The sequence below is a fragment of the Pseudonaja textilis genome, chromosome 5 (assembly GCF_049901715.1).
Source record: "Pseudonaja textilis isolate UNSWEBS1 chromosome 5, rPseTex1.2, whole genome shotgun sequence".
Taxonomy (NCBI): domain Eukaryota; kingdom Metazoa; phylum Chordata; class Lepidosauria; order Squamata; family Elapidae; genus Pseudonaja; species Pseudonaja textilis.
In genome coordinates, this window is record NC_141994.1 from 27,273,268 (window position 1) to 27,293,867 (window position 20,600).

The 20,600-nt window shown below is 44.0% G+C and overlaps 1 protein-coding gene across 2 annotated transcripts in view; it reads right to left on the minus strand.

The window, feature by feature from the left end:
* Window positions 1-2,431: 2,431 nt before the first annotated feature.
* Window positions 2,432-20,600, minus strand: part of UPF2 (UPF2 regulator of nonsense mediated mRNA decay) — a 44,102-nt gene continuing 25,933 nt past the window's right edge. For both annotated transcript variants that reach the window (XM_026700771.2, XM_026700761.2), the window contains 11 exons: window positions 20,351-20,536; window positions 18,278-18,481; window positions 17,450-17,725; window positions 16,550-16,733; window positions 14,218-14,357; window positions 13,058-13,162; window positions 11,006-11,104; window positions 8,611-8,778; window positions 7,042-7,183; window positions 6,087-6,207; window positions 2,432-3,938 (listed from right to left, as the gene is read on the minus strand). In XM_026700771.2, the coding sequence (XP_026556556.1) occupies window positions 3,929-3,938; window positions 6,087-6,207; window positions 7,042-7,183; window positions 8,611-8,778; window positions 11,006-11,104; window positions 13,058-13,162; window positions 14,218-14,357; window positions 16,550-16,733; window positions 17,450-17,725; window positions 18,278-18,481; window positions 20,351-20,536 (1,635 nt within the window). In that variant the 3' untranslated portion in view covers window positions 2,432-3,928. The remainder of the gene's footprint in view (window positions 3,939-6,086; window positions 6,208-7,041; window positions 7,184-8,610; window positions 8,779-11,005; window positions 11,105-13,057; window positions 13,163-14,217; window positions 14,358-16,549; window positions 16,734-17,449; window positions 17,726-18,277; window positions 18,482-20,350; window positions 20,537-20,600) is intronic.

Below are 20,600 nucleotides of genomic sequence, written 5' to 3' on the forward strand. Positions count from 1 at the left end.
GAACTTAAGTTCCCCTCTGTTTTAGGGAGGCTTTCCAAACTAGGATTACTTGGCAGCTACCAATTCCCTGATCAACTTTATGCTGCAGGGTTCCTGCGACATTTGCAAAGTTATTCTCACTGAATTGGTGGAATTGTCTCTCTGAAGCAATGAGGTGCAAAGGTACGAGAGAAATTTTTAACAAAGGGAGGCAGAGAGGCTTTTATTTCCAGAATTGACAGTGGAGGCCAAGAGAGAGAGAGATGTGAGCTGGATTTTATAAGCCTTTTCCTGTTAAAAGAAATGCAGAGGAACTTTGGTGCTGTCTTTGGGAATTGGAAAAGTGGCTTTATTAAATTTTAAAAAATGAACAAACGTCGTTTTCAGTGAATGGAAGGAACTGTTCAGGACCGTCCTTCTTGCCTGAATTAGAGTAGTCCGATCAGATTTATCTGGCCTTCAGGCGTAGCTTATTGAATTTAATCCAGCATGGCAATGAGACAAATTGATCCTGGGATTCTCCTTGCCAGATGACAAAGGCCAGGATTTCAGTAGTGGGTTCCTACCTTGTTCGCTACTGGTTCGGTGGGTGATCGCATGTGTGTGTGTGTGTATGCAAGTGCATGCCCCTAACGCACATGTGTGTGTGTCCCAATGCGCCTATCAGCCGAGAGGATGAAGAAATGAAAAGCTAGGAGTTACTCTTCCACCGACCCATACGGCTTGTCGCTTCTTTTATCCTCTCAGCTGATTGTTGGAGGAACCGGTAGGTTATGTTGTGGTTTGCTGGCAGCCGGTGCAGATGGCAGAGGAATCGGACAGTGGGGAAGAACAGGGATCAGTCTCGGAGTTTGGAGAGGACTCGGATGAGGGACCTGTGTCCGATGCAGAGATGGGGCCAAGACCATCTGGGAGTGGGGTGCTGCCTCTGGAGTCTTTGGAATCTGGCAGCAGTGAGGAAGAGGAACAAGGGGAGCCTGTTGCCAGTGCGCGTATGCGCAGAGTTGCTAGAAGGCGAGAGCAGCTGAAACAGAAAGGGCGACTGGGGAGTGAGGCTGGGAGGTGATGGCCCCTCCCATAAGGGATAAAAGTCAGGAAGTCTGCAGGAAGCAAAGTCATTTGATCGGTTCCAAGTCCTCCTTGAAGCTCTGTGTGCTTTGGTTGTTTTTTTCTTGTATTTCGGTTGGTTTCTTTTCTAGTTCATTTGATAATTCTGTTTTTGGCAGCAGTTCACAGAACTGAAAGATGTGTGCTTATCTTGGGGGACTGTTTGAACTTAATTCCAGCTGGGAATGAAAACAATTCCCAGCATTGCAATAAAGTAGGTTCTGCTTTTAAAAGAAGTTTGTGATTAATTATGATTTACGAAGCCTCGGTCAGAACAGATTATTTTATTACTGATTCATCTGAACTGATAGTGATTTTCACTACCGGTTTGATGAAACCGTGCTGAACCGGTAGCACACCACCATTGCAGGACTGCCAAGTCCCTTCCCTTCAGGAACACCCGGCTTTTCCAGCTTCTGCAAATCCCAAGCAACCTGTATTAAAAGCAGGCTGTGGTACTTCCCAGAACTGAGCTTGGCTGATATATTTCCCTTTTCTTTAAGCCAGCTAATGCATCATAACATGCAAGATGTTATTCCAAGCTGTCTCCGTGAACTTGGCCTTGGCAACCCATGGCGCTTGGCTGGCTCGTAACTGGTCTCTTTGCTCAGGGTCACCTCCAAATGAAGTGTTGCATGAAGGGTTTTCTCCAAAGCAAGTTCCAAACACGGACCATGTACAATGAGCAGAAGGGTTTGTGGGTGCCAAGACCTGGAAAAGCAGCAGCAAATAATGGCAGAATAATGGCAGGAACCATTTGTACCACTCAGGTAATTCTGAGGACACAGATAAACCTCCAATGACCCTCTAAAAGGATGCAAATGACCAGCTGGCTGCAAGGAGCATCAATCCTTCCATTCCCCACCATCCAGTCAGAAGCTTCTTGGATGAGAAGCGAAACATCTTCAAAAGAAAAAACAAGAATGTTCAATTGCCTCCTGAAAAAATCACCTTTGGGACAACCAGGACCTGGAGGATGGAGAATCTCTACAGAATAATGGCAGATGTTTTCAGAGGCACCACCCAGTAGTGCTCATACGCTCCCCAGACTTTTTCGATTGGGATAATACGTACGTAAACATACCCAACTCGTACAAAGTTACCTCAGGGTGGTGCATAAAATGCTGTAAAATATGTAGCTGGGCCCTTCGTGTTGACTTATCCCAGGCAACAGTCCCCCCCCCCCCTCCCCGTGAATTTTGCAAGAGGCGAATAGGAAGATAGGAGACTTGGCTTGAAATATATCTGAGTGCAGGAATTTTGCTTCCAAAGAAATCGCTGTCGTTCGACGCAATCCAAGGCACTCGCCCCACCCCCAAGGGAACCCACAAAGACAAAAAGGCCGTTCTAAATTATATAACACTTTATTGCAGCATAGGCAAAGATCAGATTTCAGAAGCTGGTGAAGATCGGGTGTGTGGCGTTGTTGCTGACGGCGCATGTGAAATGTTACAAGTTGTACAATCTCATTTTTTTTTTAAAAAAAAAGTTTACATGCAAAGAACTCAACGGCGGTCAAAAGAATCCCAAAGAGGCGAGGAAAACAGAAACAAATGAAAAATCCGAAGAGCCTACGGGTGTGTCCTTCAACCGAATGTCCTACGCGCTACATGAAAGCCAACGAAAAGAAAGAAAGAAAAAAAATATCGCCCTCACCCTCACCCCAAACAACTATAACTAACAAACGAAGATTGTCAAAAAGAAAAAACTGACCGGAGAAAAACATTTTATCTCAATTTAGAAAAATAAAAACTCTACTTTTCTGCCAACTATTATTTTTTTTTCCTTTTTTCTTCATTTTTTTTTTTTAAATATGTAGACACAGAGGCGTATCAACCCATGAAAGTCAACAGAACATTCAGCTCCACTTCCTGGCATCTGTCTGTCGTGCTGACTGGCACATTTTGGTTTTTCAATGATGCTTTAAATGAGCTCCTCTTTTCAAGACCCTTCGCTGGTGTCAGGCTGTTTCGAAGCAACTTTTGGTCAATGCTCTCTCCCCCCTTTCTCTCTCTCTCCCCCCTCCCCTCTTCCCATCTACCTGCAACCTTCTGGAGAACATCCCACTTCCTTGTTTCCTGGTTCCTTCAACTCTCTTGCTCACCCTCCCACGCCACCTGGAACAGACCGCGCTTTCCGCTCAGATCACCGCCTTCTAAGGAAAATACCCCACGTTTTGGTAAAATTGTTGCTGCTTTGCTTCTCCTGGATGGTGGGTGGTGTGTGTGGGGAGGGGGGCTTTACCAGTCCTTGTTTTAGGACTCCTCTAGAGCAGGCCTGCATCCCTCCCAAAGAAAGCACTATCTCCTGACACACCGCCACGCGTCGTTCCGTGAAAACGCTGCTTCTAAGTTTCTTACTGACTATTCTTATTCTTAATTCTCCCCCCCTGCCCCAGACTTAGCCACCAAAACTGTGTCTCTCTGTTCCAGCGTTAATCTGTCTTATTTCTTTTTTTAAAAAAGTTGCTCTTATTTTAAGTTGTAACTGAACTGCTCCACCGGTCAAGTTAACCATCTCATTTATTCTGTTCTCATGAAAAGGTTAACCCTTGCAGCACACGGTTTCAAGATGCTTTTGTTGTTGGTTGGTTGGTTTGGTTTTGACAGGCCATGACTGGAAGCTTCCACTATTTTCTGTTTTTGTTTTGTTTTTGTTTTGTTTTAATAAGAGGCTGGTGCATCCTGCTCTACGGCCCCCAGCCTGCCCATCGCTCAACTCTCTTTTTAAGACTTGACATGCTCAGATGTGTCCGCTGCTCTCGGTTTAATTGCTGGAGGACTCCACTAATCCACAACCTTGGAGATACGGGACCTGATGTGAGATGACTCTTGCGGCTGGATCAACGTCTCCTGGGAGGGACAAGGAGGAGAAAAAGGTCAGAAGGACAGCGGGTAGAAATTTATTTCATTGAGCGTACGAGGTGGTACTATTCCTGGTGTCAGCCCTGAACCCTGTTGTGGCCTGCCAGCTCTGTCGGCAGCAGACTCACACAACGAGGCGGTTGAGGAGGACATTGGGCCAGTGCTGGAGTCTGGGGGAAGGCTCTGATGGATGCTCTGTGTCGGACGCAGAGAAAGAGCCATTTCCCAGCCACTGGAGAAGCAGCTGCCTTTGGAGGCTGAGATAAGTGGGGAGGAAGAACAGCTGGGGCCTGTTCCAGATGCACATATGCACAGAGCTGTTAGGAGAGGGGAACAACGGAGGTCAAGGAGTCGACTCGGGAAGCAAAGCACACTGGATGCTGAATGGCCCTTCCCTGGCTGGGGAATAAATAGAAGGAAAGGGGACTGGTGGTTGTAGGAGACCATAGTTCGGAGTTCTGAATATTTGCTCATCGTGTTTCGTGCCACAGAGACTGCTTTCTAGAACTTAATTTGCAACTTTATCACTGGGAGCTCATGGCCTGGCAATCATCGCAAGGAACTGATAAGGTCTGTTATGGCAGTTAACGTCTTTGAAGGACTATGGTGGGGAATGCCATTAATTCACAGGAGATAAATAAAGAGGGGTTTTCGGAAAAGGAGTCTGTTTCTTGTTTCTGCTAAGGCTGGGTGTCATGCCCCTGTTGGAGTCTGACTCTGAGGGAGAGGAGGAACAGCCGACAGGGAGTGGAAGTGTGGCTTCGGAGGTTGTGGAGGAGGCTGGGGAAGGGCAGAGGCCAGATGGGCAGTCAGAGGAAGACCCAGGCCCCTTCATCCTAGGGCACACAGGGAAGAACGGATAAGTGAGAAACATAAATGGCATGGTCTACGGGGAAGGAAGGGGCCCTGATTCCCTTCATGGGCTGCAGCTGTGAGGACTGTTTAAAAGGACAACTGTTTAAAAGGACAAACTGCACATGGCCCAGTGCTGAAAGCAAAGTGTGTTTTATTCTAGTCGGAGCTTATCTGTGTTTTGGCTTCCTCCCAACTGTAGTGGCTGCGTTATCTGCTAGAAGTCTGCAATTAATCATCCATGTCTGCCATAGTAATTCCTTCAGTGTGGTTTGTGTTTGGTTTTTTTATTTTGAATTAACTTTACTTTGGGTGCAGATTGCATTTACTCCCTTCGTAAACTGTTTTCTTTAAGAATTTGATTTCCAGCTGAGGATAATTGGACATTGGGACCAGTTGGAAGCATTAAAGGAACTTTATTCTATTTTTGTGACTTGGTTATTTTTGTGTCATCACACTGGGTCAGAACAAAGCCATTTTGGGGACAACTTCAGGGCTGCCACATGAGGCCGGGGGGAGCTGGGGAACGGGGGGGGGGGGAGGCAGAGATAGTTGGGGGTATGTAGCCAAAATAACATTATTTCACGTGGGAGCCAAGGATGCTCCACCAGGTGTTGAAAAGGTGTAGACCAAAAGCCTGGAGATGGGGACTGGGACCTGATTGGACCATGTGATGGGCATGTGACGGGGGGGGGGACGGACAAGAACTTTGGGTTTTGATTTTGGTGGAGAAAACCTTTGGGGCCTTCAGTCTTCCCCATCTGTGCCAATATGACCATTCCTAATAAATCAAAACTCTTTGTGAGTTCTGGTGTGCAAAGTCTTTCTCAAGGATACTATATCCCTTTAAAAACTACGTCTCCGTTCTGAAATCAGGAGCGGTGCAAAAAAATTGAAAACCACGGAATAATACAACGTTATTCCCTGGATGATGGGTGTTGAACTCAATTTCATTGAGGGCCGCATCAGGGTTGTGTTGGGACCTTGGGGGCCCGGGGTGGTATGGCCAGCTCAACAACACTCGTGTCAGGGGTGCTTGTGGGGGCTCAAGCGCTCTGCCAGTGAAAACTGGCTCTCGAGCTCCATTTTTGGCCACAACGGCCTCCTGCAACCCTCTGCGGCGTGCGTCCCTCCCAAGCTCCATTTTTTTGCTGGCAGAGACCTCATGGGCCGGTCCTTCGCTGTTTCCAGGGCTGCCCCATAGGCTGGATCTAAGCACCCTGTGGGCTGGATCATCCCCCCGTGGGCCTTGAGTTTGACCCCCCCCCCGCCCTGGATCCTTACCTTCCACCAGTTTTAAAGATGAGATCGGCATTAGGTGCTCCCTTAGGATGCTGGTACCGAGGTCGCCGTTCTCGGTTCGTATTTGCTGGAGCTGGCCGCTGAGCCAAGGATTGCATCATTTCTGCAGATGACAACTTGGGTTATTTTTAAAAATAAATAAATGGAAGGGTGACGGAGAGCAGCGTCCAGTCTAAATTAAAAAGAGACATTTCTGGAAAGCATCAGAAACCCTGCAATTCCCTCAATGAATGAATCCCGCCATTTGATGAACGAATGAGAGACTTCTCGGGCAGAAATTTGCAATATTCGGGGTGGGGAGAGGACAAAAAAAGATCTCGGCATCGGGTGAAACAATCATGACCAAGAATCTGTTTCCAGCGCAAGGACAGGCTGTGGCTTTCTCCGTTGTAATTTTGAACCGTCACTAAATGAAGGGTTGCAAGCCGAGGACTAATGGTATAAAGCAGTGATGGCTAACTTTTTGGTGCCGAGGGCTCGAACATGCGGGCGCACAACCAAAAATACAATGCGAGTGCCCCTCCCCCATGCATGCCCCCTGCCCCCCCCGCAATGTCTGTTTTGGCTTCCAGGTTGGTACAAGAAGCTTTCCAGGCCCAAAATGGGGCGCAGGGGGGAGCATGCCCCATCTTGGCTTCCAGGTTGGTGCAGGCGGCTTTCTAGGCCCAACGGAGCCCGGAGGGACCCCGCACACACACACATGGACCCACACATACATATGCCTCCCCTCGCATGCGCCCCACCCTCCTCGCATGCCTGGCAGACCCGAAAAACAGCTTGGAGGGTTGGAGGGCCGCACACATGCGCGGTGGAGCCGAGCTAGGGGGCCAGCTGGCGTGTCCACAGAGAGGGCTCTGTGAGGCACCTGTGGCAGGTGTGCCATAGGTTCGCCATCACAGGTATAAAGCTTTGAAGAGTAGCCCCCCCTTAGCCCTACCTTGATAGTCCTCCTGTTCCTGCCGCTCGTTGATGTCCAAGGTTAACTTTTTCATCCGCATGCGCTCTTCCTGTTCGGCCTGCTGCTGGTTCCAATGATTGGCGGCCAGTTGAGAAGACATCGGCACGTTTAGGATTTTAAACTGAAAGAGCAGAAGCCGATTTAAGAATCCCAAGAAAGGAAGGCGTTCCTGACTAAACGTCGCCTTGCAGGGCAAGGGAAGGGAATTATCCTGTCACTGGCACCATGGCTTGGCCTGTTACAGGTCCAGGGCATTTTGAGAACCGTATTTGGGATGTGTGAATAGTGGAGTGGTGGTCTAGGGGTGTAGTTCAATCCTAGCCAGCGGAAGATCAGGGTGGAGACAGAAAATATCTGCTGTGAACTCCACCTAGGCATCAGGAAGGGCATCCGGCCAGTAAATGCTCAGCTCCATTCCGTTACCCTGACTTTACTTCGAATTAAGGGTCATAAAAAGAAGGGGGGGAAATTGGAGTGTGTGAGTACAAAAGAGTACAAAAACTCAGTCTCTTTAATTCCACCTAATTACATGAAAAGGAGTCTCATCTGGGAAAAGCAATCGATATCTGCTGATATATATATATAAAAGAAAGCACTGACAACCCCATTCCCCCAAATAATTCTTTTGGAAGTTAACTCCAATAAATGTCAGATGTAAATAGAATTACCACCACTCCACTGGAAAACTGTGAATGGCGGGGAGACAAATAGGCCACCGTTTTCTTGTTGCCCAAAAACCTACAATATTAAGTATTGATAAAGAAGAATATTTGTAGCTCGGGATTGAAATGGGGAGTCCTTGGTGCTCTCTGAGCTTGGTGGTTTTCTTGTAGACATTTTATAACGCAACTACATAACACTATCAGTGCTAGAAAAGAGGGGGAGAGGGAGGAGGAGGAGCAAGAGGAGGAGGACTGAAGGGTTCTGGGAGCTCTCTGAGCTTGGTTGTTTCCTTGCAGACGTTTCTTGACCCAACTAGGTAACATCATCAGTGCTAGCAAGGGAGTGGGACTAGAAGGGGAGAGGAGGAGGGGGAGGAGGAGGAGGGGGAGGGGGGAGAGGGAGGAGGAGGAGTGAATGGTTCTTGGTGCTCTCTTGAGCTTGGCTGTTTTCTTGTCATTACCCAACTACATAACATCATCAGTACCAATGTTGTTACCCAGTTTAGGTAATGAAATGTCTGCAAGAAAACAGCCAAGCTAGGAGAGATTTCCAAGAAGAGCCTGGACAGCCAGAATGATGGTAGGTAACTTCATCACTGTAACACTGATGATGTCACCTAGTTGGGTTAATGAAAGATCTGCAAGAAAACCACCAAGCTCAGAGAGGACCCCGCAGATCTCCTCCTCCTCTTCCTCTTCTTCCTCTCCCTGCTACCCTCCCTCCCTTCTAGCCCTGATGACGTCACCTAGTTTGGGGAATGAAACATCTGCAAGGAAACCACTCAGCTCAGAGAGCACCAAGGACTGCTCCTCAAAACCCTGCAATTATTATCCTGAAATTTCAGGGAAGAAAAGGGGCCGCCTGTGCCACCAGGCTTATCCTTACCTGCTGCTTGTTGCCTTTCCGGGTCAGCATGACGAACGGCATGGTGTCTCCGGACTCAGACTCCCCCTCCCCACCCCCAAGGGGGGGGCCCTTCTTCAGCTGGCTCTTAAGGTGCAGAGGGATGGCCACGTCCAACTGGTGTACCTTCACCGACTCGCCGCTTCTCTGCTGCAGGGGGGGGGGGGAGACAAAGAGACCCAATGAAAATGCCTGGAAGGCAAGAGAAGAGGTGTGGAGACAGCAACTTGGCTCTCAACACCAATAAGACCAAGGAGCTGATAGTGGACTATAGAAGGAACAGATCAGACATCCAGACCTTGCTTATCCATGGAGACAGAGGGGAGCAAGTGGCCAGTTTTAAGTTTCTGGGTGTTACCCTAAAAGAGGACCTGACCTGGGGTGCTCACACTGCAACCCTGGTCAAAAGGGCCCAGCAGAGATTATACTACCTGAGACTTCTCAGAAAACAACAACTGAACGGAAAACTGCTGCTGACCTTCCACCGCTGCACCAGAGAGGCTATCTTAACTTCCTGCACCTCTGTATGTTTTGCCAATTGCACTGGGGCGGATGGGAAAGCACTCCAGAGGGTTGAGGTCATTGCCCAGAGCAGGGGCAGGGAAACTCTTCTGCCCTCTCTATACAGTAGACCCACACAAAGCAACGCTTTCTTCCAAGCATCGATGGCTACACAGCCAGCCTTGGCACCAACTGAGGGTCAGGTGCAATGTGCTATACCAGGGGTAGGGAAACTTGGCTCTTTTATCACTTATGGACTTCAACTCCCAGAATTCCTGAGTGAGCCATAAAATGTCCTACATTTGTATATTAAACAGTCCCATTCAAGTCAAACATTGATTTCCCCCACAACTGAAAAACCAGTAGGCCAGGGATGGGGTACCTTTTATGGCTCACTCAGGAATTCTGGGAGTTGAAGTCCATAAGGGATAAAAGAGCCAAGTTTCCCTACTCTTGGCCCAGAGGATCACTGGTTGCCCTCTCCCCTCTTTGGAAGAGCTTTATAGCTCCCGCTGCCTTAAGAAAGTCCAAAACATCCTCAAAGATCCATCTCATCCTGGGAATCCTGTTTTTTTGAACTATTGCCATCTGGCAGACGGTACAGGACAATAAAAAACACAAGGACAAATGGGCTGAAAAACAGCTTCTATATCCCAGGACAGTAGCTCTTTTGAACTCTACCATATAGTGCAACGTTAATGCAATATCAGGGGTTTTCAATTCAATTGCATAGAAAGTGAAAGAGGTGTGTCTGTGTTTATTTTCGTAGTCATAATGTACACAGAAGATGGCATTTAATTTCGTTATATGAGGTGCAATGACAATAAAGTAAAGTAAACTAATCAGGATGGAAGAGGACACGGCATTCGGCTCAAAGCTCTTTTGTCCTCCATTCTGTTTAGGGTTTTTTCAAACCTGGCCACTTCTAAGAGGGGTGGGCTTCTACTCCTCCTTGCCAATTGTAAATTGCCTTACAATTCATTTTGTGACCGTTCGAAGTTACAACGGCACTGGAAAAAGAGACTTAGGACGGCATTTCACACTTATGACAATTCCCGTGAACAAAATCCGGACGCTTGGTCACTGACTCGTATTTACGAAGGTCGCTGTGTCCCATGATCCCCTTTTGCGACCTTCCGATGAGCAAAGTCGACGAGGAAGCCAGATTCACTTAACGACCGGGAGACTCGCTTAAAAAAACTACAGGGATTCACTTAACGACCGTGTCAAGGGAGGTCGTAAAATGAGGCAAAACTCGCTACACGAATGTCTCATTTAGCATCAGAAACTTGTGGTAATATGCCGAGAATTATCTGCATCTGTATTCCTCCAACTTAATGACCACAGCCAAGTTTCAAAAGATTGGAACCATTCCACCGTCGTTTCGAGAAAAAGGGACTTTTGTGAAACTCGTAGTGTCAACTCACAAAAAATTTCTCTGGTCTTTTTAGAGTTGCCAACTGAAAGGGAGTCGGGGAAAGGGGTTGAAAGGGCAGTGTGGCAGCTTGCAAACTGAAAGTGCATTCCATCAATAGTTTTTCAAAGATAGTAACTAGGTGATGGAAGTTTCTGCTGGGCAAATCTCTTAACTGGGGAACATGATTGATGACTCTGGGCTATGGATGTGTCTCATTGGAGAATATGATTAATGACACACCCAAGGGGTGGGGGGGGAAACCAGGGTCCAGGGTGACAAGGAATGATGTGCCTCAGAGTCGGCTGCACCCAGGCAGTGCCGGACATGTTAACTCCCAATAAATCCTTTTGAAGTTTTGGAAGTTTGGCTCGAGACTCATGATTTAATTGGGGGTAATGGCCGGAATCCGGACACGCAACACTTTTGCACGACCGTATTGTATTAAAAATCAATCCGTACCTGTAAATTTTCCAGCATCATTTTATCCAATGCCTGAATAAAATCTTCATCTTCGGCACAGGGGACCCGTTTCAGACCACCTCCTTTAATCATTACTTCCTGATAAATATATATATAAAAAGATGAAAAAAGAAATCAGCACCATTATGGGGTTTTTTGGGTTGCTGTATATTTTCTGCCAAGTGCCAACAGATTGAATTTCTCCCATAAAGAACCTGGCTGTCTTATGGAGATTCTCGGCCATCCAGATCATGGATTTCATTTCCAGTGTTAAGACTATAATTTTTTAAAAAAATCTAATTCAGGGAAGCATAATACTCTGCCTTCTGTAAGAACGCACACCCTGAATACGTTTTGTTCTGCTGAAATCCCCAATTGTTAGCTACATGACGGTGACTCAGAAGTCATTGTGCTGATGCTCCACTTGTTTTTACCTGGGGGGGGGGTTCCACCTTTTCCCCAAAGCACCTGAAGGCAGGACAAGAAGGATGGAAACTCATCAAGGAGAGAAGCAACCTGGAACTAAATTTCGTGACAGTGAGAACAATTAACCGCTTCCCTCCAGAAGTTGTGGCTGCTCCATCACTGGAGGTTTTTAAGAAGAGACTGGACAATCTCTTGTCTGGAATGGGATAGGGTCTCCTGCTTGAGCAGAGGGTTCCTTCCTTCCTTCCTTCCTTCCTTCCTTCCTTCCTTCCCTCCCTCCCTCCTTCCCTCCCCACCACTGGAGGCTTTTAAGAAGAAAATGGACAGCCACCTGTCTGGAATGGTATCAAGTCTCCTGCTTGAGCAGGGGGGTTGGACTAGAAGACCTCCAAGGTCCCTTCCAACTCTGTTATTCTGTTATGCTATTATTCTTCCTTCCTTCCTCCCTCCCTTCACTGGAGGTTTTGAAGAAAAGACAGGACAACTATTTGTCTGAAATGGAATAGGGTCTCCTGCTTGAGCAGGGGTTGGACTAGAAGACCTCCAAGGTCCCTTCCAACTTAATTATTCTATAATTGTCAAGAGCACCCAGCAGCCCTGGATAACATCTGAGTTAAATCTGCAGAACTCTTTTATATCCCAATGCAATTTAATTCTTTAGATCCAGCTGTCTTTTCTGAGACTTGGGACAAGCTGCCCCTTCCAGCTTTGAAGAACAGTTTGTACCAGAAAGGATTCGAAACACATCCACCGTTCCACTGGCTGTTTCGAGACAGCCCTTCCTTTTGATCTGTAGCATAAGTGACACACAAACGTTGCATCTTCTACAGCCGGGTCCTTTCAAAGCAACATGACTAATTCTGCTTAAAGCCCTGGTGCTTTCTTTTTATTCTTTCAAGCAATCTCTCGCAGGTAACTTTCAAGGGGGAAAACAGCACCAGCCATTCTAAGATGGGGGCAACAAATCAGGTCAAGATAAAAGAGTTTATTCGACCTTTCTCTCTCCCAGATTTTTGCTTCCTGAGCTCAGTTTGCCTGGAGATTAATGACCATTAATGATTTTTTTCCTTATGCCATCACTCTGCTAAATGAACTCATTCCCATAACGTTGTTAAACTATTTACTAAGACTGTATTACTATTCTTCTTCTCATCCTTCCTATTACCTATTGCCTCCCACTTATGACTATAACTGTGCTGCTTGTATCTTTACAATTTATATTGTTTTGTTTCCTAGCATGATTTGATTTCTTATTAGTAACCTATGACTATCACTAAGTGTTCTATTATGATTAATGTATTTTTTTCTTATGCACACTGAGAGCATATGCACTAAAAACAAATTCCTTGTGTGTCTGATCACACTTGGCCCATAAAGGCCCATAATATTCAATTATGGCACTCTATTTACCTATATAGATGTTCTCACTCTAAAACTGGCCAACAGCTCTATCAGCCACTCTTCCAAGCTGTATTTGAGAAAGATAAGATATTATGTGTTTGCAGGTGTTTTTTTTTTAATGTTTATAAGAGACTAAAGGAAATTGGTTTTCCCTCCCAAAACTAATTTTGTATGCAGTCTATTTGAGCACTAAGCATTGTCTTCTTTTAAAAAAAAAATATATACCGTGTTCTCTTCATCCGTTTCATTTTCCTTATTAGAGTCAGTAAGATAGTCAGTATTTTCTTCCTCTTCCTCTTCTCCTTCATCATCATCATTCTCCGACCCCTCCTGAAAAGATCAAGAGATTGAACATTCAGCCCAAAGTCTCATTTTAGGGTGAGTTATGCCAATTACCATCCTCAAAGCTTTTGCGCACAAGCTTTGCTGAACTTAATCTAAGAACTATTACAACTAAGAAGAAATTTCCTGACGGTTAGAACAATCAACCAGTGGAACGATTTGCCTCTAGAAGTTGTAAATGCTCCAACACTGGAAGTTTTTAAGAAGAGATTGGATAACCATTTGTCTGAAGTGGTGTAGGGTTTCCTGCCTAAGCAGGGGGTTGGACTAGAAGACCTCCAAGGTCCCTTCCAACTCTGGTATTGTATTGTATTGTATTGTATTTTGTATTGTATTCTATTGTATTTTGTATTCTATTCTATTTTATTCTCTATTCTATTCCATTCCATTCTCTATTCTATTCCTAATTCATATTCTATTCTATTCCATTCACAATATTTTGGCAATCGTGCCAGAGCTATTTCAAAATTCATTCCAAACTTAATTATCTAGTCCAGTTGTTCCTGACAGAAAAATCAGAAGGTATGGGATTCTAATAAAATCTGTGTATAATGGATCACAGAATCACAAAATTATCGATATTCTTAATTGTATTTCAGAAACTACCCTTCAACAATACTCTATTTAGTAAATTATCACAGCTGGGAGCAGAGTCGCCATTGGACATGGTTAAAGATGGCAGCCACATGGTGCAAACAAATTTCCACCTTCTTTGCAAGTGCCCCTAGATTATTAATTTTTTTAACTATATCCTGTGTGAACAATACAATACAATAAAATACAATACAAAATACAATACAATAACAGAGTTGAAAAGGACCTTGGAGGTCTTCTAGTCCAACCCCCTGTCCAATCCTGGGTGGGGATGAGTATAGCCTGCTCTTCCTTGCTTGCCCAAATCTATAATACAACTCCTCAGTTGTGTTGAGTTGTGTTAGGCTTTAAGCATAACAGGTATTTGTGAATTGGGAGCAGTTGGCCAACAGCTCTATCAGCCACTCTTCCAAGCTGTATTTGAGAAAGTTAAGAACAGAGAAAATCACCTCCTCTTCTGGCTCGTTTATTTCGCTTTCATTTCCAGATTGTTCTTCGATCTCTACTCCACCTTCCTCTTCGTCCTCATCCTCCTCCAAGTTCTCTCCTTCAGTCATGGAATCCTTAGAGTCTTTGTCGTTCATAAGACCTAACAGGGGGAATGGAAGAAGGAACAAATATGGGGGAGGGGTTTAAATTGAAAGTTTTACAAAAAGCAGAAAAATGAAACATGGACCAATAAAGAGAAAGCAAGCAAGCAAGCAAGCAAAACAGAAGAACGAAGGAAGCAAATGAACGAGGGAGGACGGGGAAAAAGGGAGGGAGAGAGGACAGGAAGGAAAAAAAGAGGAAGGAGAGAGGCAGGAAGATAGGCAGGAAGGAAAGAAAGAAAAATTCTGATTTACTTTGAGGTAAATATTAAGTAAAATTACAAAATAATTTCTTACTCGATGATTACAAAAAAAGCTCACTTTTTTTCCTAGTTACCCAGCGGTTTTTACCTCAGAATCAAAATCACAAATCCTAAGTGCACTTTTTCCAATTCACACAAAAAGTCTATAATGGATTTTCAGACAACCATATAAATGTAGGGTGTTTTTTTTATTTTTCACTGGAAAAAAAAGAAATTAATTTAACCCTCTCTGTAAATTCCATTATTCCTCCACTGTTCGTTGTGTCGTACCTTGCCACTTTGGAGAGTATCAACAGCCTCATGGCAGTTGTCCGTGACTTTTTTTTCCTAGTTGCTTGTCCTTAGTCTGTGGAGACTAAGAAAATTCTCTGGTTTCAGTTTTAAAAACAGTGAAGACAGGCATTTTTAAAAAAATTCCCAAAATTATGATCTGGCTTAATTACAAGGAGGCTGTACAGCGCTGACATCAATGGGACGTACCCTGAGCTACACCAAGCTGCATAAGTTGAAATCACTGCCATACTGAGTATATGGTGTGTGCTTTTGAAGAGGGCAAATGAATAGGTAACAAAAAAGAAAATGTTATCATTGGGAATTTGTTTTTTTATCTACAGCCACAATTTGCCTTCTGGTTACTCAAATTACGCACCTGGGGGCAGGACAAGAAGCAGTGGAGGGAAACTAATCAAGGAGAGAAGCAACCTGGAATGAAGGAGAAACTTTCTAACAGCGAGAACAATGAACCAGTGGAATGAGTTGTCTCCAAAAGTTGTGACTGCTCCATCACTGGAGGCTTTTAAGAAGAGATTGGATAACCATTTGCCTGGAATGGTCTAGAGGGTTTCCTCCCTGAGCAAAGAGTTGGACTAGAAGACCTCCAAGGTCCCTTCCAATTCTGCTATTCTATTCTAAATCCACCCTTTTGCCTCCTGCATTGTGGAAGAATCGATAGAAATACCATCTATTATACACCTTACCCTTGTTATTATCCTAATCTTCTCTACCTTTCTATTAGACTAACAGTATTCCCAGCCTCTATGAAGGGAGTTCCTCATTGTAAAAAATAAAAGTAAAATCAAAATACCAAGGTGAATTCTAGATGGATTTAGTCTGATTTATGGGGACCGCCATGCTGTTTTCACGATGCTAATGAACTCTGCTTTCTAAAGGAGTCTAGAATCTTCCAGAGGATTAAGCCAAGATGAATGGTCTGCAGCAGGTCTTTTGGGGAAAAGTAGAACAATTCTCCTTCGGTAGTTCAAGATTTCTCAAAGGAAATTCCTAAAGGCTTGGCTGGTTTCTGGAGATTCAAGCTTATTCAAAGTAAAGAGAGAGAGCCCCCTAAAATATTTATTATAGTCTCATTTCCTAATCCTGTTCCTTTTCCACAATTCCTCAATGTATGACCACAATTGCGCTCAAACTTTCTGTTGCTAAGTGAAACACCTGTTCAGTGAGTTCTGCCCCAGGACACTGCAACGGTCATAAATATGAGACAGTTGCCAAGCCTCTTGAATTTTGATCACATGATCGTGGGAATGCAGCAATGGTCATTAAGAGTGAAAAACAATCATAAGTCCCTTTTTTTCATTGTAACTTCGAATGGTCATTCATTGAACTGTTGTAAGGCGAGGACTACCTGTGATGGAATATACATCTTCTTGATGAAGATGATGATGAAGAAGAGGAAATTGGATTGAGGGCCATTATTTATTAAATGGGTACGTTGCCAGATCCAGATAATTTCACCTCAGCTTATTTTTTAGCTTCAATTAAGCATTTCCTCCCTCCTTTTAATAGAGAGTGGGGAGAAATTCATACCCACTTACCCAGAGACATCTCAAAATTATAAACAGTGCTACCAAGATACCAAATATAGACCAAAGTGGGAATTTTGGCTCCCTCTGGCCTTGATGTGGCAGTCTTACCTAGTTTGATTAAGAATTCCCTTTCCAGTTCTTGTACCTGCCTCACAGATTCTTCCAGAGAATTGCAGAGTTTTATTTTCGGTCTCAGAAGTTCTAACGTATCGCTGATCATATAGTCAATGTCTATAGGAAAGAGGTGGTCCTTTGTCCATACATCTAGGCTTTTCTTCCACCAAACATATCTCTGGTTGGGGGGAGAAAAAATTAAAATTCACCGCAAAGTAAATACCCAACTTCTCCAGTTGTCAAATCAGTCAGGAATTCCTTTCAGCAAGAAAGTATGTATGTATGTATATATGTATGTATGTATGTATGTATGTGGATCTTTGGTTATTCGGGTTTTCTCCCGCGTAAGATTGGCAGTATCTAGGCAACGTTTCGATGAAGTCTCATTCATCATCTTCAGGCTTGTGTCTTCGGCTCTGTGCTTCTCAGAGTGATGTGAGCTTGCAGCTGCTTTTTCCTTTTAACTGCTAGTGGGTGTGTGACTTGATTGGGTGGGGGCTTGGCTGTGTTCTGATTGGTTGGGGGGTTGGCCGTGTTCTGATTGGCTGGAGGTGTGTTCTGTTCAGGTGGGGGCTTGGTTGTGCTCAGGTTAGTCTTAGAGATATGTAGTATATATAGATATATATAGCTCTAGGTTGTTCGGGTCTTTTCCCGTGTAAGATTTCCCGTAATCTTACATGGGAAAAGACCCAAACATACCTAGACCTACATACCTGTGCTCGTGAAAATCTACGAAAACATATATATAGCTACAGTTATACATACATACATACATACACACACACAGACACACACGTCAGAGTCTTATTTTCGGGGAAATGCAGTATTTAGCATGGGAGACAACCTAACGTGTGATGTGTAAAGCAGATCGTGAGGCCGGAGGGGTTACCCTACCTGAAAGTAGACCAAGAAGCAGTCGAGTTTCCGCTTGCTGGATCCCCGGTCGAAGTACTGCCCGCAGGTGTCCAGGATGGTGCAGACCAGCCGGATGCGGAAAAGGTGTTCGGGGGGGTCCAGGAGACTCGGCGTGCCGTCGGAGTTCACCCCGAACAACGTGAATGAGTACAGAGTCCGAAAGATGACCGCCGATTCGACCATTCTGTAATTGTACAGCTCGCCCAGGAACTTAGCACTGCTGATCCTCCGCTGATTAAATTTAGGCTGATTAACCTTCAAAGGAAAGGTGGGAAGAAGGAGGAAAAAAACAAAGTTAACCTACCCTCCTTCTGGAGGGAGGGAGGAGGAGGAATACTATGGGATCCTTGAGGCTTTCTGAGCTTGGATATTTTCTTGCAGACATTTCATGGCCCAACTAGGGAACATCATCAGTGCTAGAAAGGAGTGGGGTTTGTAGAAAGGGAGGAAGAAGAGGAGGAGGTGGTCCTTGAGGCTCTTGGAGCTTGGATATTGCATATTTTCTTGCAGACATTTCATAACCCAACTAGGGAACATCATCAGTACTAGAAGGGAGTGGAGTTTGCTGTCTGTTTATATACCCCTATGTTTATATGTAATTGGACTGTTTGGAATATGTTTATAAGCAATGGGTCTAATTGTAAACTTCCAAATAAGGACCCCACTAAGTAAAATCACAACTGGTGAAAATAAAACAATTTTTTTCCCTTAACCTACGAGAGCCACCAGGGAGAACTGAAGATTTTTTATGTAAAGATACTTCAGCTTTATTTTTTATAGTCAGAGCAATTTTTTAAAGAAGCTTACCTCCATCCCTAATCGAATGTCCTCTAGAACTCCATCCACGACGTGAATTCCAACATCCTCTTGATAAAGGACCAGTCCTGCCAGAAGATTGGCTACACAGTGAATGCTATTATATTTCACATTCCAAATGTTGATCATACAGCATATCACGTAATCTTTCACTTCATGGTCATGCCAAGGCAGTTTGCGCATTTGTCTCAGGACCTGAGCAAAATTTCGAAGAACCTTAAATTACTCAAGAGCATTTTTTTTCTCTAAAAAGTTGGCTACATACGTTTAGTTGATTGTTAAGAATAAAACTTTAATTTCATTGAATTTCTGAAAGAAAGAGGCATCCATTAAACCCAAGCTAAAGTAAGCTGTGACTTGCATGACGGAATAAACTGAAATTATTTATGTTGTATTTATTTGTATTTGTAAAGTTATATTTATTATTTATAAATTGTCAGAAATGAAGTAAATTGTATCAGTGGTCCTGATTTCTCCGGGGTAAAGTCTGAAGTGAAATTTTCTCTGATTCATCCAACATTTGCTGAATGGAGGTTTAAGGTTTGAGAATTTTCAGTAATATTCCCAAACAACCACTGTTTTTGATACTCGTAGTCTCTTCGTCACCTGTTACCAGTATAAATTCCAGATCTGTAGGTACCCTAGGCAAACCCTGCTAGCAAACCAATATAATTCTAAAAATTCAAAAACCTTTCCAGAAAAGCACTTTTTTTTTTTTAAAAAAAGTGATGAAACAGTGGTTGCTACCAGCTTGGCAGGTAAGAATTTTCCACAAGAGAAACTGTGCTACAATTGCCACAAACAAATGTAACAAACAAGCCCACTTACCAAATGGTTGCACTTTAAGTGATAATTGCAAGCTTAACTGCAGACCCAGCTTAAGAAAGGTTGGTTTAAACTATTCATTGAATAACCACATTGTTCTGGAGACTATACCTGTTAAACTTAACGCAGAAAAACTATGCAGGAGAACTTAATTACCTATACAAAACCTGAGAAACATTATTTGATCTCTGAATCAAATATGGATTCAATATTGTCATTTTAAGCTTAACGTTTAGGCCTGCCATTGTTGAATTTTAAAGTATCTCGTTTCCACCTTGGTTCTTCGTTTACAGAATGGGCCAACATCCCTTAAGGATTGCAAAACAGTGAGAAATAAAAATGTGAATCTGTGTAATTGTCTGGCATCAGCCACGCCAATTCCATTCCTCCGAATAAGTTAAAGAATCAGTTCTACAGAGGAATTATTGAGTCTGTCATCTGCACCTCTACAACTGTCTGGTTTGGTTCTGCAACTCAGCAAGACAGACACAGACTTCAGAGGAGAATTAGGACTGCAGAAAACACAATTACTACCAACCTGCCCCCATTCGAAAACCTGTATCCTGCATGAGTCAAAAAGAGGGCTGTGAAAATATCTATAGACCCCTCACATCCCGGACATAAACTGTTTCAACTCCTTCCCTCAAAACAATGTTATAGAGCACTACACACCAGAACAACTAGACACAAGGAGAATTTTTTTTCCAAACACCATCACTCTGCTAAAAAAATAATTCCCTCAACATTGTTCAACTATTTACAAAGTGTACACTACTATTACTATTAATCTTCTCATCACTCCTTATCACTCATTCCCTCCCACTTTTGACTGTAGGATTGTAACTTTGTCGCTTGTATCCTAATGATTTTTATTGACTGTTTCCTAGTATGATTTGATTGCTTATAGTACCCTCTGACTATCATTAAGTGTAGTACCTGATGATTCTTGACAAATGTATCTTTTCTTTTTAGTTAACTGAGAGCAAATGTACCAAAGGCAAATTCCTTGGGTGTCCAATCACACTTGGCCAATAAAGAATTCATTCATTCATTCATTCATTCATTCATTCATTCTTTCATTCATTCATTCATTCATTCATCCATTCACTCACTCACTCATTCATTCATCCTTTCACTTATTCACTCACTCACTCATTTATTCACTCACTCACTCATTCATTCATGCTAATTGCTCTTGGAATCGATCCCGGCTAGAGAGGAAGAAAATCAAGGAACCACCTTCTCCGTGGTGACTTTGGAGAGATCCTTATAGAGCAGTTTCCGAATGTATTCCTGGAGGGGGGGGCGCTTCTTTTTCACCGTTTTCTCCGCTGGGGGAGGGTTGCAATAGTAGTAGGCGTTTTCCACCATCGTGACGTAGCGTGCGTCCAGGTGCATTGCCTGTTTCTTCCGCATCATTTGCTCCTGAAAACAAGAGGCGCAAAACCACTCAGGGCAGGAAAGACATAGTTTTGTGCCGCTCTGCGCG